The sequence below is a fragment of the Ursus americanus genome, chromosome 8 (genome assembly GCF_024610735.1).
Source record: "Ursus americanus isolate L20-20 chromosome 8, mUrsAme1.1.p, whole genome shotgun sequence".
NCBI lineage: Eukaryota > Metazoa > Chordata > Mammalia > Carnivora > Ursidae > Ursus > Ursus americanus.
In genome coordinates, this window is record NC_142134.1 from 15,207,077 (window position 1) to 15,234,711 (window position 27,635).

General features: G+C 39.0%; 1 protein-coding gene across 2 annotated transcripts in view; it reads left to right on the forward strand.

Moving 5' to 3' along the window:
• The window catches only part of SPARCL1 (SPARC like 1), a 43,301-nt gene extending 19,607 nt beyond the window's left edge, over window positions 1-23,694 (forward strand). The window contains exons 2-12 of one of the 2 annotated variants that reach the window (XM_045791561.2): window positions 5,190-5,254; window positions 8,459-8,632; window positions 9,025-9,175; window positions 9,272-10,017; window positions 11,541-11,613; window positions 12,369-12,487; window positions 12,984-13,104; window positions 14,589-14,725; window positions 16,846-16,994; window positions 17,609-17,757; window positions 23,235-23,694. In XM_045791561.2, the coding sequence (XP_045647517.2) occupies window positions 5,201-5,254; window positions 8,459-8,632; window positions 9,025-9,175; window positions 9,272-10,017; window positions 11,541-11,613; window positions 12,369-12,487; window positions 12,984-13,104; window positions 14,589-14,725; window positions 16,846-16,994; window positions 17,609-17,757; window positions 23,235-23,263 (1,902 nt within the window). In that variant the 5' untranslated portion in view covers window positions 5,190-5,200 and the 3' untranslated portion in view covers window positions 23,264-23,694. Of the gene's footprint in view, window positions 1-5,189; window positions 5,255-8,458; window positions 8,633-9,024; window positions 10,018-11,540; window positions 11,614-12,368; window positions 12,488-12,983; window positions 13,105-14,588; window positions 14,726-16,845; window positions 16,995-17,608; window positions 17,758-23,234 lie in introns of both variants that reach the window. The other variant, XM_045791553.2, reaches the window with a different exon arrangement.
• Window positions 23,695-27,635: the final 3,941 nt, after the last annotated feature.

The window sequence follows — 27,635 nt, forward strand, 5'->3', positions numbered from 1 at the left end:
GCCCTACGTCTTTGTGTAAGAGGTAAATGGAGATCTTTCTTTGCAAAGGAGCTGGGAAAGCACCAGCTCAGGAGCCAGGAAAGCTGGGTTCAAGCCCAGCTCCCTCTCTTAACAGCTCTCTGACCTCCAGCATGTCCTGTCAGAGCCTTTCTAGCCCTGTTTGCCATCTGCCACATCACGGAGTTGTTGCAAAGGTCAAATAAGATACCATCCCATTTGTAAATCTTTTTGGTAAACCCAAGGCACTTTGATAATATAAACTTCCAGTATTTGTTATACACCATTACTAGTTCTAAATAATGTTTATTTAAAGATATAAATAGAACACACATTCCATTGTTAGTACTCTGAATTTCTGAAGTTAGGGATAGTCATTTTCAGAGGGGTCCTTTAGAGGAATTAAATTTAGGTCTCCAAGCTGAGTACATGTTATTTTCATTAAAAATGGAATAGATTAGTTTATTTAAGGTGATATAAATTTACAAGTGATTTCAGTTTTCCCCCACACTCAATCTTTAATCTCCATTCTTCCCACACACACTTTTGCCTCGTCCAGGTGGCCCACCCTGCAAGGGTTGAATAATGGGATAGGTGAAAGTGTGTTCTTATTTTTTCTAACATGATAAGGAAGTCTGTGCCAGCACCTGTAGGCTCCTTTTCTTTAATAAAAACTTTTTTTTTTAAAGATTTTATTTATTTATTCGACAGAGATAGAGACAGCCAGCGAGAGAGGGAACACAAGCAGGGGGAGTGGGAGAGGAAGAAGCAGGCTCATAGCGGAGGAGCCTGACATGGGGCTCGATCCCATAACGCCGGGATCACGCCCTGAGCCGAAGGCAGACGCTTAACCTCTGTGCCACCCAGGCGCCCCTAATAAAAACTTTATTTGCTAATGAAGTTAGAACCAAAGACCCATAGTAATTCCTTTTGTCCTAGAAGAAGAAGTAGCAGCCGCAGCAGGAGTAGTTGTAGTAGTAGTGATGGAGATATAAATCAGATGAAGAAATGGAAATCATCTGATCAGTAAATGGAGTAGATGAAACGTATGCATATATCGCCACTCCCTGCAAAATTCCAGTATCATGATAGGAAAGGAAAAATAATAATATAAACTCACAATGACAAAGAAAAGAGGTGACAAAATAAAAGATAGCAGCAAATTTTTAGAATGTAGCAAGCAATTGGAAAAACAGGGAAAGCTTCGAATCTAAGGAATTTCAGAGAAGGATGCCATAAACAAGCCAGTCCACACTGCAGAACTCAGAAAAGTTTCAAGATTGGAGGTACCAGGTCATTCGGAAGTTGAGGCAAGGGTAGAGGTTGACATCAGGAGGATTGGTTGAAAGCCTCTCAGATAAACTGATGCCAGATTTTTCCTCATGCTGGCATTGCCCGAGGACTCCTCATTTCCCCCTAAACAGGAAAGGGAAGGTTATTCTCTGGTCCTGGGCTTTAGATAGGCACCGTGGAGGGTGGGATGGGATGCCATGCAGAAACCTGGGGACTAAGTGAGCATCAGTATATGCCTTGAGAGATTTCCAGTCCCTTCACTCCTTCGTCTCACAGAGTGTAACAGCCAAGCTTTTATCCCACCCCATGGGGTAGGAAGTATGAAAATCTTCCCTGGGAAAAAAAAAAAAAACTCCCCAAGGAAAAAAATCCAACAATGACTTTGAGGGCACCGCATCAAAAATGTTAGGTTACTGCCTCAGCCCCTCCATGGTAGTGCTCCAAGGTGACAAGCCCTGCCCAGGAAATGTCTAACCGGCTTTCTAGTGACTTGCTACGAAATATTACCACACAACCAAAGGCATTGCACATTCGAGAAAAGCTTTCAACATAAAAATCAAAGACCAAAGTAAACAAACCAGAAAAACAGGGATAATATGGAAACAGAAAATACAGGGTTCAGAGAGGGAAAAAAATTTTTTTTAAGATTTAATTTACTTATTTGACAGAGAGACAGCAAGAGAAGGAGCACAAGCAGGGGGAGTGGGAGAAGGAGTAGCAGGCTCCCCGCTGAGCAGGGAGCCCCACGCAGGGCTCGATCCCAGAACCTTAGGATCATGACCTGAGCCAGGGGTAGACACTTAAGGACTAAGCCACCCAGGTGCCCCTCAGAGGAAATGTTTTAAATATTTAATTAATATCCTCAAAAACATAAGAGTATATATCACACTAATGAAAAAAGATGATAAAATTTAAAAGGGGGAACATCAGGAAATAAATATGTGAGCAAAATGTTTAAAAAATCAATAGTAGAGAAAAAAGATAAAATTGAGGAAGTTTCCCAGAATAATATAAACAAGATGAAAGAAAGGAGCAAAAACTGTAAGTAAATTAGAGAACCAACCCCAAAATTCTGACATTTAACTATTAGGAATTCCAGAAAGAAAATACAAAAAAAAAAATAGAGGGACAAAAATTATCAAAGAATTAACATGTAAAAACTTCTCAGAACTGAAATATATGAATTTTCAAATTCAGTGGGCCTAATGAGAGCCTAAAGTAAATTTAAAAGGATCCAAACTAGGGTGTCTGGCTGACTTAGAAGAGTGTGTGACTTTTTTTTTTTTTTAAGATTTATTTATTTATTTGAGAGAGAGACAGAGAGACAGACAGAGAGAGTGAGCATGAGCAGGGGGAGAGGGAGAGAGAGAGAGAATCCTGAAGCAGACTCCCCAGTGAACATGGAGCCTGATGTGGGGCTCGATCCCAGGACCCTGAGATCATGACCTGAGCTGAAGTCAGGAGTCAGCTGCTTATCTGACTGAGCCACTCAAGCGCCCCGAGTATGTGACTTTTGATCTTAGGTCTTGAGTTCGAGCTCTGCATTGGGTGTAGAGATTTTAAAAATAAAAAATATTTTTTTTTTAAAAAAAGGATCCAACCTAAGGCAGAGATTATAATATCTTACAATACTAAGAACACACATTAAAGCTGGAGGGGGGGGAGAAAACTTAAAAGCTTACATAAAGAAAAAAAAAACAATTCTCATTAAAAAAAATTGGGGAATAACCAACACAGGTATTTACTAGCAACACTGGAAACTAAAAGAAAATGAAACATGTTTTAAAATTATGAGAAAAAAAAATTGATCTAAAATTCTGTATCAAGTGAAGGATAAAATACTCATGTTTTCTTGATACACAAAGTCTCAAAACTTCTATCCCCTATATATTGTTTCTCAGGAAACTTCTGGAGGATGTGCTCCATGAAAATAAGGGAGAACCCAAAAAAAAAAAAAAGAAAGAAAGAAAGAAAGAAAGAAAGAAAGAAAGAAAGAAAGAAAGAAAGAAAAAGAAAAACTTATGGGACCCAGGAAGTAAGAACTGAAACACAGGAAGAGAGCAAAGGGGATCAGGGTGGTGGTGACTAGCAATCCCGATCCTGGAGGAAAACAGGGCGGCTGCCTGGGGTCACGTGGGGCAAGAAAACCAACACCTGGGAGGGATATCTCCAAGGGAAAAATAGGACTTGGGGATTCTCCTATGGGTTTGTTGTTGTTCTATTGTTGTCGTTGTTACCATATTAAAAGGAATTTTTAAATTTTGTTGGAAAATTTGGGAAGAATAAGTATACATGGAAAAGTACATTAAAAGAGGAGGCAGTTTCTAGGGCCAGACAAAACAAAATATTGTTCAAGAAATAAATGTAAGTATGATTCAACACAGGAAATTACTACTTGGCTCAGCTGTGAAAAATATACACATTGTTCATAAATGTTACATAGTGATTTAAATAAGAACTGTGATGTCATTATTTTAGGAAGAGAAGAGAGGGGGAAGGAGGAAAAGGGAATGTTTGTGCATGTGTGTGCATGCATGTGGTGTGAGTATGAAGGGATAGTTGTTATAATATTAAATCAATAGAATAATTTTTTTTTTAAAGATTTTATTTATTTATGTGACAGAGATAGAGACAGCCAGCGAGAGAGGGAACACAAGCAGGGGGAGTGGGAGAGGAAGAAGCAGGCTCCCAGCGGAGGAGCCTGATGTGGGGCTCGATCGCGGATCGCCGGGATCACGCCCTGAGCCGAAGGCAGACGCTTAACCGCTGCGCTACCCAGGCGCCCCTCAATAGAATAATTTTTAACATTAATATATTTTTAAAATATATGTATATTTTAAATGTCCATTTAAGCATTTGTTTTGGAATATTGAGGTAACCAGCAGAAGAAACTGTTTACTTTATAAACCTCAAAATAGTATTTAAAGCTCTATGGATACATTTATGTATAAAAGATGGCAAAAATAATTTAAAAGAGTCATCTACATTTCTAGGAGATTCAGAGAATCTCTTTTAAAGAGAGATACTCCCGCAGGGAAATGTACACAGCCCACGCCTTTTAAGAGAATTCCCCAGGAGGCCAATTTACTTCGCCTCTTTGAGCCTCGTTTGCCATCATCTCTCAACTGAAAAAGTTCATTTGTAACAAACCAAACTCAAATTCAAAGCAAGTAACAGAAGGGAAAGAGACCAGGGGCAAATGCCAGCACTTCTTATAGAGGGAAGTCTCTACTCAGATCCAGCCAGCTGTTGCCAGGAAGACCCGCTGTTGCTAAGGGGCCCAGTGGTTCAAGAGAAACTGCAAATCTGGGTTTTTACATGAAACCTTTGGACTTTAAAATGCTAGTTTAAAATACACAGTGCCTACCAAACCAAACCTATCTGCAGGCCACCACCCACCCACAGATTGCCAGTGTGAGACCTCTAAATTAGATGAACACTGATGACTGCTTTAGGCAGTACAATGTCTCATTCCTGAAACCCTGCATTGAATGTATGGGTTTCTCCACCACCAAAGCGGCAGGTTGTTTTATCCCAACCCGACATACTATACTATTTCACTTTGTCACTTTTATCTTCACTGTGAACACTCACAAATCTTAAGACCCAAATCTGCATAGCGCCTTTATTCGAAGAAACACAGGCATAAAGAGAGTAGATTCTGCTAAGCACAGCTGGGCCAGAAAATCAAGGAGTCATTCTCACAGAGACATGATTGGGTAAAAAAAATGCCATTAATCCATCTCCAGACATGTGAGTCTACAAAGACAATAATCACCTTTAAATACAAAGATCAGTATCAAGCTCAATATTTGCTAAGAAGATTATCTTTTAATCTTTCACAAGGAAACTTTTACTAATTATCTTCTGCTGCTAATAATTATCTTCTTGGTTCACAGGCCTGGAAAACATGAAGACTGTGATTTTTTTCCTATATGTTTTGGGAACTGCAGCGGCAATCCCGGTAAATATCCTTTTATTCTGTTGTTACATCTCTCCTTCCTGACATTTAATTTAGGCATCCTGCATTCAGAAAGAAAATGTGTGCATATAGTGGTTTGAAATTATCTTTTTTATTTTAATATTATTTTTTCCAAGGCAGGGAATGAATGACTAGAAAAACTGAGATAAAATACTTTCTAAAACAATACTTCTTTCGGAACTATCAGATTCTACAAGATAGAATAAATCAAAAGCTGAAAATGTTGATTATCAGTTATTAGAAAGGGGATATGCCAGGGCACAAATGCCAAAGATAATGGGGAGAAATAAATTTTCATATGGAAGTTCATCACTTAGCATGAGAAATCCAAGAAATCAGTATGAGAGGTCTTGCGAGTACACACCCATACTCGAGCCGCATTTTCTTCAAGTTCGAATACATCCTGGCTGATCAATTCTGAGTCTGTAATAAAACGGGAACCAATGGGTTAGGGGCAGGAAATGGTATCATAATCATAAATCGGCTCCTAACTCATCCTTGGGGGTGATGGGGGTGGGGGTTGGGGGTGCTGTCCAAGCAACCATGTTGAAAATAGAACTAGAACATTTTTTTCCTTAACGATCAGATATACTGGCCCCACCATTCACACGGAAATAAACTGTCTGCACACAAATCAGAATCATTTGAGACCATGTCAGCAGCCTTGAAGTAACCTGAAAGTGTTTGTCGTTGTTGTTAATGGAGCCATGGCTTGGGTGATCATTTAGACGTCTCCCAGATGATTCATATCATCTGTAATCAAACCAAAGGATTCGTGCCTTTTTTTCTTTTTCGCCAAATAGAGGAATCAATCTCCTTTACATCGACGAAGTAATTTCTCTCATCCCTTCTCTTCCTCATTCTCTACTATGTCTAGGATTCTGTCCTTGCTTTTTGAATAGCTGGTGGCTAACATTTGGTTGACAGATGTGTTAGCAAAGACAAACATAATGCCACCCAGACCAAGCAGTTCTTAGAAAACAAAATGTATGACAACACTGCTAGAGATTATGCTTAAGTAGCTGGAGCTACTCCAGCTGAAATTATACATTGTCCTCTGAAATTACGAAAGTGGGATAAATTATGTTCAGCGCAGAAAGAAGCTTCCACAGACCCATTGTTTTCTCCTAAAAATGTGTTTTGCCTTTGCAGCTGTTGCCGATATGTAAACAGGCATCAAAAGTGTCTTTCCACCAAATATTTGAATAACACTTCTACATAATAGACACATTTTAGATGTTTTCTCTTTAGGACAATTTGTTATGCAGGTCCAGTCAGATGCGAAAAAGCTAAATATCTTCTCGTAGGGTTCACCTATTAAAAATCTTGTGTCATTTTTCCCCACCTGCCTGAATTCTACAGAAGTAAGTGGTTCTATGTGGTTAGGATTCTAATTTCCAGAAGCTATGTTGTTATAGCTGGGTTTTTCATATGGAAGTTGATAATAATAATAATATTATTATTATTATATTTTATATTATATATTATAATATTATATATAATATATATAATATATAATATTATAATAATATAATATATTATTATAATAATACTAATAATAAAACAATTTGATTTCAGAAAATTTCTGAAAGAAGAAAAGCTGCCATGCTTTCTGTGCATTTCTTCCAGCTTAGGGAGACAGAGCAGAGGAAGAAGGGTGCAGAGAGGGGGAGCAGTTCCCCACCAATCAGCCTAAAATCTCCTCCTTCCATTGCCGTCCATGATGCCCCTGCGGGCAACCTGCCAAACTGGCCACCATTTTTTTCTCCTTTCCCTTTTCTAAATGGCTTCTTTGGAAATTTTTTCAAATATCATTATGCCTTTTAGTTGAGAAGGTGATAAGAAGCAAGAGAGCAGACAGCATCTAAAATGAATCCCGTACTCCATGTCTTTCCTCATGTTACATAATCGGCACAACAGAATGTGCTAAAAAAAAAAAAAAAAAAAACAAGTCACGCCTGGGTGGCGCAGTCGTTAAGCGTCTGCCTTCGGCTCAGGGCGTGATTGCAGGGTTCTGGGATTGAGCCCCACATCGGGCTCCTCCGCTGGGAGCCTGCTTCTTCCTCTCCCGCTCCCCCTGCTTGTGTTCCCTCTCTCACTGGCTGTCTCTATCAAATAAATAAATAAAATCTTTAAAAAAACAAACTAGTCAGTGCAAATAGAATCTGAGTTTTGTACGTATACCTAGATCTGCCTGACATCTGAGCATCCACAGCATCTCTCTAATAAAGATTTGTGGTGAATACCTGCTTATGGTATCAGACAGTTCACAGAGTTACCACTGTATGATACCACTGCTAGCAATAGTCATTTTTCACTTGGGTACATTTCTACAATTCACAAACTATTATATATGCATAAACTTATCTTGATATTTCTGCACACTTCACCTTGATAGATGACAGGGTAGAGATTCACAGTTTGTCAAATGACAGATAGATAGTTAATAACAGAATCAAGACTTGAAGGGAGATCGCTTCTCTCTAAGTCCAGTTGTTAAACATCTCCATCATATATCACTGCTAGCTCTTCATCTGTGCCTTCAGTCTTGCTAGAAATAGAGCCATCCCTCTAGTTGAAATAATACTCCATATCTGTTCTTCTGTACTAGAATTAAGTGTACTGTTTCACACAACTTTTGAGTTAGTTCTACACTGAATTATTTTTTATTATAAGATTCTTGATGGATATAAGGCTGATTGTGTTAAGAAAACAAACAAATATTGAATAAAAAGTTTATACCTCTTCTGATAATTATCAGTAAGTACTTCAAAGTTAAGAAAATGTAGTGTTATATCCTTTGGTTAATTTGATTTGACTTTGACTTTCTGCTAAACAACAGTTCTCAAAATCATAAAGTATGAGTATTTTTTTTAAAGTTTGAAAAGTGCAGAAAATAATTCCAAAACTCAAAGATGACTTTTATTGAAATAATTTTTGCTCTAGTTTCACCCAGTCTCCGCATATTTAACTTTTCCTTAAATATGTTTGGGATTCTGTTTTCATTTAACATTATATAATCTGGACATTTGCTTGTATTCTTAAAAATTCTAGAGAGTATCTCTTAAGTGATATTATGTATGAAGCATTTTATTACTAATAATGATGATAATAAAAAAGTAACTAGAAATTTAAAACGTTAACATCTAGACATGAAGAACATGAGCCAATTTCTAATTTTTTCAGACAAATGCAAGATTCCTGTCTGATCATTCCAAACCAACCGCGGATTCCTTGAGCTCCATCCAACAGGCTGAAATATTAGTAACACCTAACAACACTGCAATCCCAATGTTAAGGGTTGAAGATGCAGAAAATGAAAAGGAAATTGCAGCGTCTATAGACCAGCCCAACCATAAGGTAAGAGTAACATGGTTACACTATTACAATTTTTAAATTTTCCAAAGGTCTCACTTTCAAAGCATAGTCAAGGATATCACCTCATTCTCACTTATCTCAGCTTAATTTTTTAAAAGACAATGATCACATCAACTGTCTCCAATCACCAGAAGAACTGTGAGAATGAGTTCTACACCTTTAGCCAAGGTGCTATATGAGCATGTCATTTCACAAAATTGGAATTCAGGTTCAACTTGTAGCTCTAGAATGAGAAGAACATCGTATATGAGTTTACCTGATATTATATAACGAAAAAGAATAATGAATATTAAGTGTTGGCTTATGAATTATAAGTATAATGTAGATATTCCATTATCATTTGTTTCAAAAGAGTAAACTTCTTTTGTTTTAAGGCTGAAAAATCTTCAGTACTAAAGTCAAAGGAGGAAAACCATGATCAGTCAGCAGATCAGGACCAGAGTTACAGCCCAGAGCTCGGATTACAGGATGAAGAGGAAAGTGAGAGTGACTTAAGTGAGAACTTGGAATATACACCATCTCAAGGTACATTGGACCTAAAAGAAGATATGGGTGAGCCTCAAAAGAAAAAACTCCCAGAAAACATTGATTTCCTTGCTCCTAACACTAGTTCCGTTGTAGATTCTAACCAACAAGAAAGCATCACAAAAACAGAAGAAGAACAGGAACAACCCATAAATGGTTTACACCCTCAGCTGAACGGGAGCAACAAACACAGCCAAGATGTAAGTGAACAAGGAAACCAAGAGCAGGATCCGAATATTCCCAATGGAGAAGAGGAAGGGGATGAAGAGCCAGGTGAAGTTGGTACCCACGACGATAACCAAGAAAGGGAGAGAGAATTTCCCAAGGAGCATTCTAACAGCAAGGAGGAGGAGGACAGCACCCAACCTGATGATGTTTTGGAAGAGTCCAATCAGCCAACTCAAATAAGCAAGATGCGGAAAGATGAATTTGAACAGGGTAACCAAGAACAAGAAGAGGATAGTTCCAATGCAGAAATGGAAGACGAAACTGCGTCAGAGATTAATAAGCACAATCAGGATGCTGAATGGCAGCGCCAAGAAGAAAAACCTGAAGTTAGCAGCAACCATGAGGAGATAGACAAGAAGTCTGTTCCCGAAGCTCTGCTTGTGGAGCCTACTGAAGATGGTGGCATCATGCCCAGAAATCAGGGAGCTAATGTTGATGGTGCTGATGACCCCAGACATGGCGCTAGTGATGACTACGAGTTCATCCCAAGTGAGGCCTTCGTAGAGGCTGACAGATCTCAGTCCATTTCCTACCACCTCAAATATGAAGAGGAAAGAGAAAGAACACGTGAGAATGGGAATGTAGATGCCAGCGAGCCTGGAGAACACCAAGGGGTGAGATCTTTATAATAATGCTTTTCCGATAGAGCAGTTAGCTTTATCAAGATATAACCATGACCTTTCTCTGTGCTCTCACAGTCTTCTGTGCCTATCTCTATCAGTACATTACTAAAATATATCAAAATTACTTCGTTTCCTCTGCATCTCCATCACTAGGCTAAAAGTGCCTGTTTTATTTGGGTTCCCCCTAGAAGCAGACCCTGCATTTTAGTACAGTTTATTTGAGAAATGCAGGGAAGAAAGAGGTGTGGGACGTGACGCGGGGAAGGGAAGGAAGCTAATCAAAGGTACGTCAGTAAAGTCACGTAAAGCGTATTCCTCTGAATTCCCCCATTTGGAGAGCGAGGGGGCTGGGGCATTTATACACACTGAGAATGGCTAGGAGAGGTGTTAACTCCCCAGCACTTTCGGTGTGTCCTTGGAGCAGGTCAAAGAGATTGCCATGGTTTTTCAGGCAGAGAGATGCAGGTGCAGGCTGCTGAAAGTGGCTGGAGCTCACTAGAATGATAAACTCTGAAAGATCTGACAACTACCGCTCTAATGTCTTGAGAGTAGATGCCATGTAATGTTCAAGTTGAATCACCAATGTCTAGCACAATGCCTCTAACATAGTAAGAGATCCAGGAATGTCTGTTGATGTAACTATGAAGATTAAGAATGAAGACTTCAGCTACAGCTTTATTAAGCAAACCCACACCAAAATGGCCATCAGAAAACTGCAGCAGAGTGGGAGTTGGGGAGAAGTATATTGTTATTCATTGTTTAAACATTTGGAGCTTTTATGCAAAACGTCAGCAGCCACCCAGTAGGAGGACTTGACGTAGCTTTTGGTGGCCAAAGTCAATAGTAACCTTGATTACTGAGAATTCTGCTGCCATTTTAAGGTAAGAGTTCTATTACACTTTAGAAACCTGGGGCACCTGGGTGGCTCCATTGGTTGAGCATCTGACTCTTGGTTTCAGTTCAGGTCCTGCTGTCAGGATCTTGAGATCAAGCCCCATGTAGGGCTCTGCACTCAATGTGGATACGCTTGAGTTTCTTTCTCCCTCTCCCTCTGTTCCCCCCACACACACTTTCTCCCTCCCTGTCTCTCTCTCTCTCTCTTTAAAATAAATAAATACATCTTGAAAAAAAAAAGAAACCTGGTAAGAAACCTTTCTGAACAGCTTCATAGAGATTACTGATGTAGTTCTGTTTTAACTGTGGAATCACATGATAATACTACATTTCTACTGTTTTCCAAAATCCAAATGGAAGGTTCCAACTTTGCTCCTTATGTTAGTTCCAACTTTAATTGAATAATCCCCAGAGATATAGCACTGAATCCAGTTGAAGATACAAATGGCTCCTGTTCTCAAAGGGTTACTGTCTATTTCCACAATTACGGCTGGTGTCTTTTTGAGATCTGAAATGATTTGGGCATGAAAAGCTTTGTGAAGGTGTGCACAGTGGAAATACAAATTAAGTAATGGCATTCCCCTAAAAAGACTTCAGTTTCTGCTCTTGTTATTATAAAGGCCAGGAAAGCAGAGAGCTCACCGAAAGAAGATGAACGTTCATACGAAGACAACAGAATGGTGCACGGTATTGGTGAGTACAGGCTTAAGCAAGTGGCTTGTGACAGTATCAAGGAAGAAATGGAATGGTTGCATTAGGCTGTCTCTGTTCCATCATTTGTCGCTGCTTCACAGAAATTTCCTCTCCCAAATCCTCCTCAAGGAAGTGTTCTCATAAGTTGTTGACATTCTCTTGCACACATTTGATATACAACTGTGGGCAAATGTGTTTACAAACTGGAAGTCTTGTTGTAATACTAGTATGAAAGCTAGATTCTTCCTTTTTCCTAAATCCTTTTACTTCTGAGAAGAATTAATTCTACCTTATTTAATCTCAAATCCATAACTTACTAGTGAATGTAGACCTTGTATTTAATTCAGACCTAATTCCCAATTGCATACCCCAATCACAAACATTTTTAATTTCAACACAATAAAAATTTCATGGCTTATTTAACTTCTGACCAACTTGGACAACCTTGAATTATAGACTCCAGACTATGGCCATTGTAGGCAGGCCAAGAAGAGCTGTTTGTTCTTTTTAATTTTGTTCGTTCTTTGTTCTTTTTTAATTCCCAATTCAAACTGCACGGAAGATCTAAACTATTGTGTAAAACAGTCTGATGCCAGAGGGTCCCATCTGAACATTAACATGTCCATTAAAATGGTTTCTAATATTTTCCCAAATTTTCTCTCATTAATGCAAACAGAGCTAATTATCTGGATGAATTTGAGGTTGCATACTCAGTTCAGCTTTGCTCATGCTTCCTGTTCAAACTTTTCTGTTAGATTCTTGCATAAACTTCCAGTGTAAAAGAGGACACATCTGTAAGGCTGACCAACAGGGAAAACCCCACTGTGTTTGCCAAGATCCAGTGACTTGTCCTCCTACAAAACTCCTTGACCAAGTAAGTATCTACAAAAGGGTCTCTAAGGGGCCCCAAATAGTTAGTGATTTGAAAGAAAGTGGTTTGCAATTGAAATAGTTGGTTAAAAAAAAAAAAAAAGGCAAATGTCCAGGTTATCATCTAATACTTGAAATAATATTGAATGGGAACAAATGCCAGCAAAAACAAGGAATTTCAGTTGTGCCCTAAATACATAATAATGGCGTTGATCTTCAGAACTTATTTTAAAATTCACCATATCCTTGGAACATCTGCAGTTTGCATTCTACCAAGCTTATCTAGAGCTAAATTGTCATCACCATGGGTATAATTTAGTTGATTTTTCTTTCTTTTTTTTTTTTTTAACCAAATGGGACAGTTTTCATTTTAATAACTTCACTTACCTGACCACATCATTGGCACAGTTGATCAGTCAGCCTACGAGCTTTAAGGAGCAGGGTCTTTCCCCAATGTACATTCAGAAATATGAGCTTTTTCTCGTGCTTGTCTGTCCTAGGTTTGTGGCACTGACAATCAGACCTATGCTAGCTCCTGTCATCTGTTTGCTACCAAGTGTAAACTGGAAGGGACCAAAAAAGGGCACCAACTACAGCTGGATTATTTTGGAGCCTGCAAATGTAAGATTCCACCACTATTCTACCAACCACCATTGCTGAGAGGATTCGGGGTGAATCTCTGAATAATATAGAGACATCTCATACATGCTGATAGAAAAGGGCTAATGTAGTTCTGAACCTAGGATGCTCACTAAAATCTACTGGAGAGACTTAAAAAATAAAAGAAAAATGCCCAGGCTTTAACTATAAGAGACTCATTTAATTGGACTGGGTTGGGACTTTGGTATTGTTTTTTCATTTGTTTGTAAAGTAACCTAGACAATTCTAATGCGCAGCCAGGGTTCAGAACCACTATGATAATGCTACCACTTAATAACTGAGACAAATCATTGGAATTTTGCTAAATTACTTGTCCTCTTTCCAATGTATCTTAAGCCTCTGCCAAGAAGTTTTATAACAATATATCCTTCCAGAAGTTTTCTGAATTTTCTTCCTTCCACAAGATACTCTCAATTGTGTTTGGATCTCCTTATCACTAAGTAATTCTCCACATCAGCCGTGCTCACTAATATTTCCAGTTCTCCTCTCCTTCCTGACACACAAGAATATTAAACTTGTCAGCCCTCTGGATGTTAATTGTGGCCATATGAGTTTCTTTGTTCGATGAAAGTTCAGCCCAAAGCACCCATGTGAGTTCTGGGCAGATGTATTTAAGAGCTAGTGTATGGTCGTCTGCGCTCCCTCCACCTTGTGTGGAGATGGTGGTGTCTCATGAGCCCGAGCCCCAGAGAGACTGCCAGGAGCAGAGCCCTCCTGCCAACTTGTATTGGACTTGAATGTCCAACACCGCGACTGTAGTTACCACTGCTATGTAGTACATGTGAAAGTTGCTCAAAGAGTAGATCCTAAAAGTTCTCATCGCAAGGAAAAATAAAAATGTTTGTGACTGGATGAGGTGATAACAGCTAACTTATTGTGGTAGTCCTAGCACAAAATATGGATGTCAGCCATTATGCTGTACACCTTACACTTACACGGTACCACATGTCAGTTACATCCCAATAAAACTAAAAAAAAAACAAAACAAAACCCAAAACTTTTGTTCTTTTAAGCCACTGAGATTGAACAGTATTTGTTACCACAGCATAATCTAACTTCCACTTTTATCATTTTTCTCCTAATAAAGAGTTCTTGTGTCCTCCACCTCTAAATGCCAACTGTCTGATTCTAGGGCAGTGGGTCTCAGCCCTGCCTATGTATCAAAATTATCTTTGGAACTTTTAAAACATCCTGATGCCCAAGTTCCGCTCCAAACCAATCAAACCAGAATTTCTTGGAATGGAAGCCGTTATCCGGTATGTTTTTAAAACACACTGGGCAATCTTGTTGTGCCACCAGGGTTAAGGACACTGTCGCGACAGTAGGCAGGACGGTGAGGGAGCTTTCAGTCACTGGATGTTGTTAGGCTTCCTATTATGACGACTTGCCATAGGATAGGAGTGGGACCCAAAGATTAAAATCTCTTTTCTTTCCTCTTGGAACAGCTATTCCTATTTGTACAGACTTTGAAGTGACTCAGTTTCCCCTAAGGATGAGAGATTGGCTCAAGAATATCCTCATGCAGCTTTATGAGCCGAACCCTGAGCACGCTGGATATCTAAATGAGAAACAGAGAAACAGAGTAAGTTATCCGCAGCTCAGCTGCCTAAGTGTCTGTCTACAGGCCTGAGGGAAAAGGACATGTGTGTTGGGGGAAGAGAGGCCTACCTCCCTCTGCATATCAGCAAGAGCCCACTTTGCCTCCCCCCACCTGGTAAGTTCATATGTATTAACAGAACAGTAGTGGTCACCACTCATGCCACAAGGTTTGAGACATGGCCAAGCCACCCCATTCCTACTCAAAGGGCAGCCGCCTGAGCAGGGACTCTTTAACTCGTGCCCTAGAGCAAGCCCTGGTCGGACAAAGTGAACCTCAATTCAGCATTTCTCCGTTTAGGCCCAGACATATTACTTAAATTTAAACATCTTTTTTGCCCTCATAGGCCAGACAGATTCATGATGTAAGAGAAGTCCCTTACTTGCAAAGTCAGTAATATATTAAGATTTAAAAGTTTAGGATATTTATTCCAGAAGTTCTCAGGGAAAATTCATTCATCAAATAGCTATTGAGTACACCTCTGGTATCTGGAATTGATACAGGAGCTGGGGATACAGCAATGAGCCAAACAAAAATCTCTGCCTTCGTGAGCTTGCATTCTAGGCAGAGAGACTCTGAGCAAATGTGTGTGTGTGTGTGTGTTCAGATGTATATATTTATATACATATATACATGTTGCAAATATGAGCACATATGCAATATATAAACATGTAAATAAATATGCAAATATATATAAGAAAAGTCAGATGGAATGAAACATGCTATGAAGAAAAGAATTAAACAAGAAGGAAGCTGTGAATTAACTGTGTCAAATGCTGTCTACAGGTTGTAAGATGAGGCTGAGTTGGCCACTGATTTGACATGTGGTGGTCACAGGGTTGATCTTGACAGAAGCTGTTTCTGCAGAATGGAGAGGAGAAAAGCCTGAGTGGACAGGGTTCAAAAGAGAATAGGAGAAAGGATGTGGAAGCAGCAAGTATAGACAGTATTTTCAAGGCCTTTGCTATAAAGATGAAGAGTGAAATGTGTGCAGCTGGAGGGGAATGTGAGTTCAGGAGTCCCACCTACCAGTGGAAGAGGGTGGAAGAGGTTTGTTTGCCTCTGGTAATAACCCAGTAAGAAGGAAGAACTAATGAGAGGTAGAAAAGTTTCCCGGCTGCCATAGGGTGTTCTTGAAGAGATGGAAAGGGGTAGGCTCCTGAGCACCAGTGAAAGGCTGGGCTTGTATTTCGAGCACGATAAGGAAGTTCATCCATGATAACAAGGAGGGAGGTGAGTGGGTGTGGCCATGGGGATGAGTAGAAGTTCTGTTCTAACTGCATCCAGTTAGTTCATGGGTAACATCACAAGCTGAGAGTTTTGTCTGAATTGCCCAGAAATAATTCCTGTCCTCTCTCTTTAATACATCATCATGAAAACCCTGAGAGCATTAGATACAGAACAGGGACATTTTAATGGGGGTGGACAAGTGGTGTCACACCACGGCTAGACTGATTGTGAGCAGACACTGGACAGAAATACACAGAGAACTAAGAATGGAGTGTGCCAATGGGGGAAAAGCAAGACTTTTTACTAACTAACCAATAATTTTGCTTGGGTCAGGCCAGCCCCTTTCACTAAAACCGTCTCCTATTGTGATGAATAGTACCTGGTTAAAAGAAAGATCAAAAGAGACTTAAATCTCTTCTGAAACACAGGTTGTTGTTGTTTTGTTTTGTTTTGTTTTAATGTTAGCTGTTATTCTCTGTAGAAATAGGAAAGTCTATAGTGTTGATTAGAAAGTATTTCATTAGGGGCGCCTGGGTGGCACAGTGGTTAAGCGTCTGCCTTTGGCTCAGGGCGTGATCCTGGCGTTCCGGGATCGAGCCCCACATCAGGCTCTTCCGCTATGAGCCTGCTTCTTCCTCTCCCACTCCCCCTGCTTGTGTTCCTTCTCTCGCTGGCTGTCTCTATCTCTGTCGAATAAATAAATAAAATCTTAAAAAAAAAAAAAAGAAAAGAAAGTATTTCATTAGGTCTCATATGATGGTCTGGGCTTATTTTCCTCTGTCATGTCACTATTACTCTTTAAGTAAAGTTTAGCAAGTGATAATTCCATTACACATGTCTGATTCCCTGATGATTTTCTCCCTTCCTAATCCCAGGTCAAGAAAATTTACCTGGATGAAAAGAGGCTCTTGGCTGGGGACCATTCCATTGACCTTCTCTTAAGGGACTTTAAGAAAAACTACCACATGTATGTGTATCCTGTGCACTGGCAGTTTGGTGAACTTGACCAACATCCTATGGACAGGTAAAAATTCTTTATCTTCCCGTTACTAGATCATCTCTCCGATATAATGTCTTAGTTATCTATACAAAGATAATTCTAAACAAATTTAGGAAGTTTCCCAGCTCTGATTTAGAACACTGAGATGCCAAACAAATGTGGTTGGGTGTCTAAACACAAAACTGCTTTGAAAAGAACAGAATATGGCCACACCACAGTTCCCAAGTTTAAGTGTTAGGACCTAGCCTGCAACAGAGACTCCTTCAATTCTTTCTCATTCTTGATCCTAAATTTCCCAAGATAATCTGATTGGCCCAACTTGGGTCAAGTGCCTACACCTGGAACAATCAGGTATGGTCAGTGGGTAAGAGCCAGGTTGTACAAACATGATGGCTGGTGGGGGCATCCCTATAAATTTAAGGTGGCGGGAGGATACTTCCCAGTGAGGAAGGAAACCTTGTGACATCCCAAGTGCTGTCTCTTACCCATAGATAGTTTATTTCATTTGCAGTTTTTCATGAGTGTACTATTTATTTGGCATACTTAGCAATCTTGTGGGGAAAAATGCCATGGTTATCCTAAAGTTAGCTTTGGTATGCAAGCTACTCGTTAACATACTACCATTCACTTTATGACAGAGTCTTGACTCATTCTGAGCTCGCTCCTTTACGAGCATCTCTGGTGCCCATGGAACACTGCATAACTCGCTTCTTTGAGGAGTGTGACCCCAACAAGGATAAGCACATCACCCTGAAGGAGTGGGGCCACTGCTTTGGAATTAAAGAAGGTAAATTCATCATCAGCCCAGGGAGAGGGGTGTCCTTTTCTCCAGCAGAGCCCCATGTCCCTAACCTCCTAGAGAGATCCTGCTGCATCCTCAGATTGAAACCTCAAGACAGCAAGGTGGCAGCCCCGCAGGTAGGACTCCCTCGGTACACATGCTGTCATCACAAGGTTATTTCCTACTTCCCTTACGATACTCTTTTCTCAAAGGGTAACAAGTGGGAATAACTACACTGAGCTCTTAGCAGTTGGCCAAACCAAAGAAAATGGTATCAATCCAGAGAGTTGTGCCTAATGTCAGAAGGCTACCCTTCAGAGAAAAGAAGGATGTTATATGCTTTCTTAACCTGGGTATTGGTCCAAACTTCTAAAAATCGTATGTAAGGAGTAAAACAGCAAGTCTGATTCTGCCAGTGGGAGATGTCAGAAAAATCTTAAAATTCATTACGGATGCACTAAAGATTGGGCTTCATATCACAAGTTGTGTCCAGATACTGTGCCTTTAATCCATGACTGTATCTTCAATGACAAAAATAACAATAGTGATAATGATAAAGTAATAATAATAATTTAATTATTATTATAGGGTTCTTTCTTTACTCCTGGGATAGAGGAACTTAACTTTAGACATTTGTTTTTCTAGGTTATGTCTTAATGTACTTCCTTTTATTTTCCTAAGTTAAAGCTGATTTTTATGAGCAAGCATGTTTTTAATAATCAAGATTTGAAAGATATTCAGAAAATGAGCAATCAGAACTGCTTGCACAATGTAAATCAACAGTAAACATCGTGGTCTTCTGCATGGGATTGCTCACAGCACAGCATCTTGTTTCCTCTAGAGTGAGCGATCAAGAGAAAATAGAGAGTGAGAGAATCCAAGACTGAAGCTATAATGTCTTTTATAACCTAATCGCAGAAGTGACATACATTACTTCTGCCATGTTTGTCGATCAGACAGACAACCCTGCTGTAATGTGGAAGGCGCCCGTGGAGGCTGGTTATGACAGACTGTTTAATCCCTGTGAGCATTGATAGGAAATTAATGAGCTATTAAGACAGAGACCTGCATAAATAATACCAATTGCCTTTCTAATATCGATTCTACAAGCACAGGACTTATAAATTCAAATATACTCCTAAAAATGGCTCAAGTGTCTTTTCTAATTCCCATGTTAAAAGGGACAAAATTTGAGATCTAGCAATTTTTGGGTGGAGTCTTTAGGTTTTCCACATAAGGTATCATGTCATTTGCAAAGAGTGAGAGTTGGACTTCTACTTTGCCAATTTGGATGCTTTTTATTTCTTTTCGTTGTCTGATTGCTGAGGCTAGGACTTCTAGTACTACGTTGAACAGCAGTAGTGAGAGTGGGCATCCCTGTTATGTTCCTGACTTTAGGAGAAAAGCTCTCAGTTTTTCCCCATTGAGAATGATATCCGCTGTGGGCTTTTCATACAGCCACTCTGCAAAACAGTATGGAGGTTCCACAAGAAGCTAAAAATAGAGCTACCCTACGACCTAGCATTTGCAGTACTAGGTATTTACCCCAAAGATATAAATGTAGTGATCTGAAGGGGCATCTGCACCCCACTGTTCATAGCAGCAATGTCCACAATTGCCAAACTATGGAAAGAGCCCAGATGTCCATCGACAGATGAATGGATAAAGAAGAGGTGGTATACATACACAATGGAATATTACTCAGCCATCAGAAAGGATATTACCACTTACATCAACATGGATGGAACTGGAGGGTATTATGTTGAGTGAAATAAGTCAGTCAGAGAAAGACAGTTATCATACGGTTTCACTCCTATGTGGAATATAAGAAATAGTGCAGAGGATCATAGGGGAAGGGAGGGAAAACTGAATGGGAAGAAAACACAGAGGGAGACGAACCATGACTCTTAACTATAGGACACAAACTGAGGGCTGCTGGAGGGGAGGTGGGTGGGGGTGGGGTATTTGGGTGATGGGCATTAAGGAGTGCATGTGATGTGATGACCACTGAGTGTTACATGCAACTGATGAATTACCAAACTCTACATCTGAAACTAATGATGTACTATATTTTGGCTGAGTTTTAATTTTTTTTAAAAAAAGGACAAAATATACCCAAGTACAGCCACCCCACTCCCTCCACTCCACCATTATCAAGAGGGGGGAAACTTAGCTGGGACAGGACGTATTTATGTATGCCCTTTTATATGGCACTTGATTTTAACAGTGATCAAATTGGAAGAGAGGGCATTTATTTAAGGAAACCAGTTGTGTTTTACTGTTCTGAAACTTCTGGCAGCTCTTCAGCTTGTAGTCTCACTCAGGCTCAGTGCTGGGCAGTTGTCTGGGAGGAGCAGGAAGGACTTAGAGTTCAGTGACTCGAAAAGCTCCTAATGATCTTGTTTGTTCACTGTGGTTTGGCCATGATTACGTTATTTTGAAGAAGGGAAAGAATTATCACATAGTAAACCAATAAAACAGATATTTAATGTTCAGTCAGAATAAGTAAACAAGTTACTGCTTTGGGATGTAGCTAGGGAAAACAAAACAAAACAAAATATTTCTAAGTATGTCCTTCCTTCTCTCATGGCTGAGAAATCCACAGAAGGACAAGATAAATTTTAGCCAATGTTTTCCTGAATTTTAACAGACTTTTATCTGAGCTGGATGTACTCAGCTATTCCAGCTCTGTCATTAACTAGCTGTGTGAATTAGGGCATACCACTTAACCTCAGCAAGTCTCATTTTCCTTATGTCTAAAAATGAGGTTTAAGTAAAAGGTAGAGGAGTCTTATCTATTTAGTGCCCATGACATACCATGTATCTACATTAATCTTTAGAAGAAACTTCCAAGTGAGACCAAAACAGCAAACAAGTCAAATCATGCACGTCCTGCTAAGCCAATTAAAGACATTATCCTTAGAGTACTGGAGGATCATGTTTTAAACAAGGGAGTGATTTCACTAGATTTGTATTCAAGAAAGATTCTTTTGGTTACATTGCGGAGAAGCCCGAGAAGAGTTGAGAGGACGTGTGGTAAGTTCAGGCATAGTTGATGAGAACTTGAACTAGGACAGTTAACCATGGGGAAAAAGAAAAGGAAACCTATTCAAGATATATTTGAGAATATAAACATATTCAAGATATATTTGAGAATATAAACATATTCAAGATAAGACAATGTTTGCTAGGAAATATGTGGGGGCAGGGAGCAGATAGTAGAAGACTGAGAGAAAGAGAAGTATGACAATTAGTTTCCCTGCTCAGGCCAGGTAGGTAAACAGAGGCATGGAGGTAGTAAACACAAGAACAGAAGCAGGTTTTGGGAAGATGGTAACTTCCATTTATGACATATTGAACTTTTAAGTACGTGGGAGACAATGTGCAGTTGATAGGTGAATATACATGGGTCAGCTTTTCAAGACAGCATTTTGGAATTTAAGTACATATTTGAGGATTATGAGTATACAGAAAGTAACTTGGACCATAGAAGGGAATTACTTTTCCAAGAAAAATGTGTTGAGTTACATGGAAGAGGCTCTAGGGTTGAACACCAAGGAACTACAACATCTGGATGATAGAGGAGGAAGAAGGAGCTCACGAAAAAGAATGAAAAGTCTTCTGAAAGGAAGGAAAAGAACAGGACAGTGCCTTGTCAAAGGAGGTGTTCGAAGAGGAGGAGGAGATCCGTGCCAGATGCTGCTGAGATGTCAAGTAAGATAAAAGACTGAGAATACTCCTTTTACACAGAACTAAGGACGTCCTGGGTGGCCTTAGTAAGAGCAATTTTGGTGGAATGATAGAGATGGAAGCCAGATTCTATAGGGTGAGAAAGAATAGATGAGAAATTGTGAAGAATGGCTGTTTGAAGGCAGCAAAGAGCTAAAGAGGAATATAAAGTTGAGGGAAGCATTTCTGGGAATAAAGTAAACTTGAGCACTGACTCATTCATTCATTCAACAGATGTTTGCTGATGGTCCACGAAGCGCCGGGCACTGTTCTCAAGGCTGGATATGCAGTGTATTTAAATGCTAATAGGAAGGGCCCAGTGAGGAAGGAAAGGTTGAGGATATAAGAAAGAAAAGCAAAAGAGGAAAATTAGGGGAGAATTTCTGAGGTCAGAAGAGATCCTGGGCACAGGCCTAGGATTAGCCTAAAGTCAACAGGAAGCACATCTCTCATCCAAACAACAGAAAGAAGACAAAAAATATGAGCACAATGATAAGTCAATTTAAAAGTAATGAGACTAAAATGTCCATTTAACAAATGATGCCATTGTTCAAAAAAAAATATGCCAAAGTTTATAATTTTTCCTATTCTTGGGCAGAGACTTCTATTGGGCAGGAAAATTACCTGGCGTCCCAGACGGGATGGTGGTTTAGTAGGCTTCACGTTCATCTGCTTAGGTGTTTGTTCAACGGTTATTGAGTGAGGGTGGGCCATACTGGGAGGACTGGTCTTATATCCCCTAAAGGATGCTGTTTTCTTCCGTAGGCGTGGCAATAATTATGTGGTTGGTGGGGCAGTGAGGTGGCTCAGTCCGTTAAACATTTGACTCTCAGTTTCAGCTCAGTTCATGACCTCAGGGCTGTGAGATCGAGCCCCGGGTTGGACTCTGCACTGGCTGTGGAGGCCGCTCAGGGTTCTCTTTCCCTCTTCCTCTGCCCCCCCCCCCCGACTGTGGTGTGCGCATTCTCTCTCACTGACTCTCTCTCATGCACACACAAAAGATAATAATTACGTGGTTAGAAATTTGATTTAATTGGCACCACACTTCTACTTATTTCTGTTATATTTTAACAATCCTTAGAGGTTAGTATACTTGGCACTTTCTTGGCTAGGCCCCCATCAGTGCTTCTCAACCCTACATTACAACTACCAATGGAGCTCATTAGCCCATCCCTGGAAGTTCTGATTCAGGAGGCCAGGGGTAAGGCCTGAGGGTGTATCTTTTTTTTTTTTTTTAATTGAGGTATAATTGACACATAATGTTACATTAGTTTCAGGTGTGCAGTATAGGGATTCAACAAGTCTGTATGTTACCATTATGCTCACCACAAGTGTAGCTACCATCTGTAGCCATACAAAGCTATTACAATAAATACCCTTGACTACACTCCTTACACTGTGCCTTTTATCTCTGTGACTTATTCATTCCATAACTGGAGGCCTGTACTTCCCACTCCCCTTCAGCCATTTTGCCCATCTCCGCACTCCCTCCCCTCTGGCAACCATCAGTTTGTCTCTATTTCTGCTTTTTGTTTGTTCATTTGTTTTGTTTTTTAGATTCTGCATATAAGCGAAACCATATGGTATCTTTGTAAAAGCTTCACAGGTGATGCTGATGCCCTACCAGGGTTGAGAACCAGCCTATAGTCTTATTAGATGGTTTCTCTAATCCCCCAGCTCTGACATTATTTATTTATATTACTGCTCTGGCTATTTTCTAAAAGTGTGTTTTGATTTGTTTTTGTTTTTCACAGAAGACATAGATGAAAATCTCCTGTTTTGAATTATGATTTGAAAGAACTCATGCATTCCAGCATCCTCCTGTGTTTCTGACCACTCCTGAAAATATATGCAGCCACAATACTTGTAGATTTAAATATAGCAAAATGTTTGCATGTCTGAGAAGACAATGAGAGTAATTGCTTGCTAACAGTGTATGCACCAAGCATTTAACATTAACTTTGGAAATAAAACTTTAAATAAAGTCAACATATGCAAAATACTGTGTACTGTTTGTGAACAGGAGTTTAACTCATCACTCTCTGCATCCATTTATGAAATACTTACTAACTATAAAACTTGAAGAAAATACTACATTCATTTTGTTCATAATATCATGTATACTTCCAGAAAATGGAATAATGCTCTTTTGTTTTTAATGTGTGTTATTTTCAGTATCTTAATATTCTAATAAAAATCTAAATGCTGACTCAAGTTTATTTCCAGTCATTTATTTAAACAACTATATGTGAAAGACCAACTCAGGACTCACACTTCAAATCAAATTATAATTGTGCTTCCTAGACCCTACTACTTTAAAAAGAAAAAAAAGTGTGAGTTTGGTTAGGGAGATGTTTCCTATGGGAAACAAATATTCAGTTGCTAAATGGTAGATGCTTATTAATGTCCTTTGTCGTAATGTAAATTTAAACAGAAAAAAAATTCAAATGCTATTAAGTTCAATTTAAAATACGGATGATTACGCACTGCTCAATACAACTAATTCTAACTTTCGTGCACTGTCCATGTGTGTTGAGGAAAGGGGGGGCCTGCAAAATGTCTACCCATTTCATGTCTTCAAAATAAAAGTAAAGATAACACAGACAGTAAAAAACTCTGAAGTGTCTTAATGTCCAATGTGGTCAGAGATAAATATTACTACTGTAAAGAAATCAGTCGTAAGAGAAAATTGGTGTTTTCATTTGAACTCTTCTTTGATAACTATTAATACAGTAAAGGCTAGATTGCAAAAATAATAAGACAGCATAATAGAGCTTTTTCTAAGGTCTGAACCAAGGTAGTAAAAGAACTAGTCACCTTCTATATTCTACTGAACAATATTTAAAAGAAAAGGAAATGTTTTTTGTTACATATTTTCCTATCTGAAATGAAAGATATCAATGCAATTGTCTGTATTTTTTTTAAATAATCAAAAATGTGTTGTTGTGGTTGTTAAGAGCTTTGTCTGTTGTAGTCACTGAGAGAATGTGCCCCAAGGAATTTCATCTGAAGGAACTTATGGAAAAGTTTGCTTTTTATCAGAATAATATTATCTGATTAACTTCAAAATTGTATCATCTCTTTTCTTAGCTCTGTCAGTCACTTGTTCTTAACCAGATCATAGCACACCAGTCATTTCTAATTAATTAAGTTCAATTTGATTAATCAAAATCTAAGTATTATATATAATTTTTTCCAACTAGAGAAATAATCTTAAAAATTATTCCAAAATTCAGAAAGTTTTATGTGTGACTGCAAAGAAATATCATGAGAAGTCTTAACTAATTACAGTTATAAGTTTATGAATTCGTTAAGGACAGTGAAATTATATTTGAAGGTATTAATTAGAACTAAATTACCACTTTAAATGTTTTAGAATAGTGAAAAGTGATTTTAATTATAAGACACTACCTGTTTATTTAAAATGTTTTATTTGAAAATAAGTTCATTTTGGCATGACAAATATTATTTAAGAATAGAAAATTTTAGAACCTTACATTTTCTGTCCACTAAGTCTCCCTTGTATATTGCTGCCCTAGATGATACATTGTAGACGTACTTTACTCTTCTTGGTGGTCACAATTTTTAATTGTGGTTTGTTTGTGATAAAGACATTGCTCTAATCCTAACCAAGGAGATGAAGTTATTTACTCAGTCATCAGTCTTTAAGCCCTATCTCTGGGTGAGATACTTTAGAAGTTGGACTTCTAGTCTGAAACCAGTTATTCAGTTTAGCTTTAAATCTTGTGACTCATATTGCCCATGACCATAAAGGCATTAGTAATATGGCTTAAATACTAGATGGGCATACAGACTCTAGAAGATCACACTGCTCCTTGACTTCATTGCTCCGAGGGCCATTTGAAGCAAAGGTAATTAAAAAGTCGTATGGTATATTCTGGGCTGATTCTATTGCATTAGGTAAAAGAAGGTAAAATTTTCTCATGTTGGGCAATTTATGATTTCTAACAAGCCCACCTATCAAAGAAGAAAATTCAAGGGCTTAGATCCAGAAGGAAGAAAAATATAAAAGGAAAACCTGAAAAAGAAGAGAAAGGTAGATAAGTTGCCTAATTCAGGCAAAATAAAATAGCATGGAGATAAGTCATAGTTGAGTTTAAGATGCATATAAGATAGTTGAAGGATGACTTTCCTAAAGAGATATACCTTGCTTCAGATGCTGGGGACAAGTTTTAATAAGAATGTGATGAATTTGATTTTTCTTTCAAAATTCAATTCCAGAGTACAGTGGTTTGGTTTGAAACCCGCATGATAAGTTAATTTGAATTAAATGTGACTTAAGACCATAAAAATGTTTGCTTTCAGAATCTGCTGGCCAATAAAGACCCACTGATTCGCTTTTTTGAATTTACTCATATTTACTCATGTGCTATTCTCTACCAACCCACTATGCCTTACAAGATTTTTCCCCTATTGTTTTCTTCTAGAGAAATTATAACTGTAACAGCATCCAGACTATGTGAAGGTCTAGTAAGTCTCTTGTGGGTAGAAGCTTAAGGTGGATTTATTTGTATATTATATAAGAAATCCCATTTGTGGGGTACCTGGGTTAAGTGTCTGCCTTTGATTCAGGTCCTGATCCCAGATCCTGGAATTAAGCCCCACATTAGGCTTTCTGCTCAGCAGGGAATCTGCTTCTCTCTCTCTCCCTCCCTCCCCACTGCTCATTCTCTCTCTCTCTCTCTCAAATACATAAATGAAATCTAAAAAAAAAAAAAGAAAAACAAATCTCATTTGAGCCAGTGGTGATATGTCCCCAGTACTAAGCATGATGAAACAGTGGGGTTAAAATTTGGTAAGTAGAGGTCACAAATTCAAATAATTTCAGGAACCAAACAGGTATAGGTTGAACTGTGAGATTATAAGGAAGAGTAGGAATTGTATGCAATGTTATGAGCCAGAGAATGCATGTCTTGTCTAAAGGCAAAGTTTTCTAGAGCACTGTTCTAGGCTTACAAAACCTGAATCTAGAGGCAGAATTTAGCTTGACCACTATTTCAACACCTCTAACTAAACAGCCTATTTACAACAGGAATAGGACTTAGAAAAAAACTAAAAATGATCTTCTAACCCTTCAATTCCAGACTTTTCCTTCAGAATGCAATTTCTCATCCTGGCTGGCCTTCTGGGCGCTGCCACTGCTCTGCCCATCCCTGTGAGTACACCTCCTCCATTGTCCACTCCATTTCCATTCTAGAGACAATATTTCTGGGCTAGAAGCCTGTCCTGTATCTTTTCATTTCACAAAAGAGAGAGGTAAGAGTCCAAGAAAGCTATAGAATCAGGAATTTATCCCTCGTCCTCAGCCCAGTGGTCTTCCCAGAACAAATCTCAGTCCCACGTGCCATCTGATAACTGGGTGACCTTGAGCAAGGAGCTGACCCATGGCTTCCCAGTCTGTAAACTGAGTCACAAGAATGACCTCAGAGTAGTGCGAAGATAACAAAAATGCATCTGAAGCACATGAGACTCCTACCTGGAAAATAGGAAGCTCTCAACTAAACTGAGCAAGAAAGAACTCCTATTCCCCCGTGACCTAAGTCTTAATTACGCAGTTTGAATTGCGTCTCATTTACAGTATCTTTACCCCAAATCGTCCCGTGTTGACTACAGCCATGCCTTCCATATCTGTACGAATGATTTCTAGGAGTGTCATGTGTCAGCTATACTGAGTAAGTAGGACACCCAGTAGACAAGAAATCCTCTTCCTGCACATTTTATAACCAAGGAGCTTTCAAAGTGAGGGAACTTTCAAAATTTGTGTTTGGAGATACAAAATTTAAATTTACAGTACTATATTTCCTTGTCTTTGAACTTCTAAACACTGAGAACTAAATTGAGAACACTGTTGTGTTGATTCGAAGGTAAAGAGGCATGCAACATGTGACTGCTCTTAAGAAATGTAAATAAGAAAAAAAAAAAGAAATGTAAATAAGAACATTATTTGGAAGTAACTTTAAAGGCACAAAGTACACCTTCTAAAACAGTGGACAGAAGTAATTCAACCTTTCCCCATTAGATAGGCAACTGCTTTTCATTTTGGAAGTGAAGGTTCACCCCTGGTGGGCTTACTGCCGAATAGTGGCCTGTTCCCTATTCTCGTAAAATCTCTTTGCAATGAACACTGTATTGCC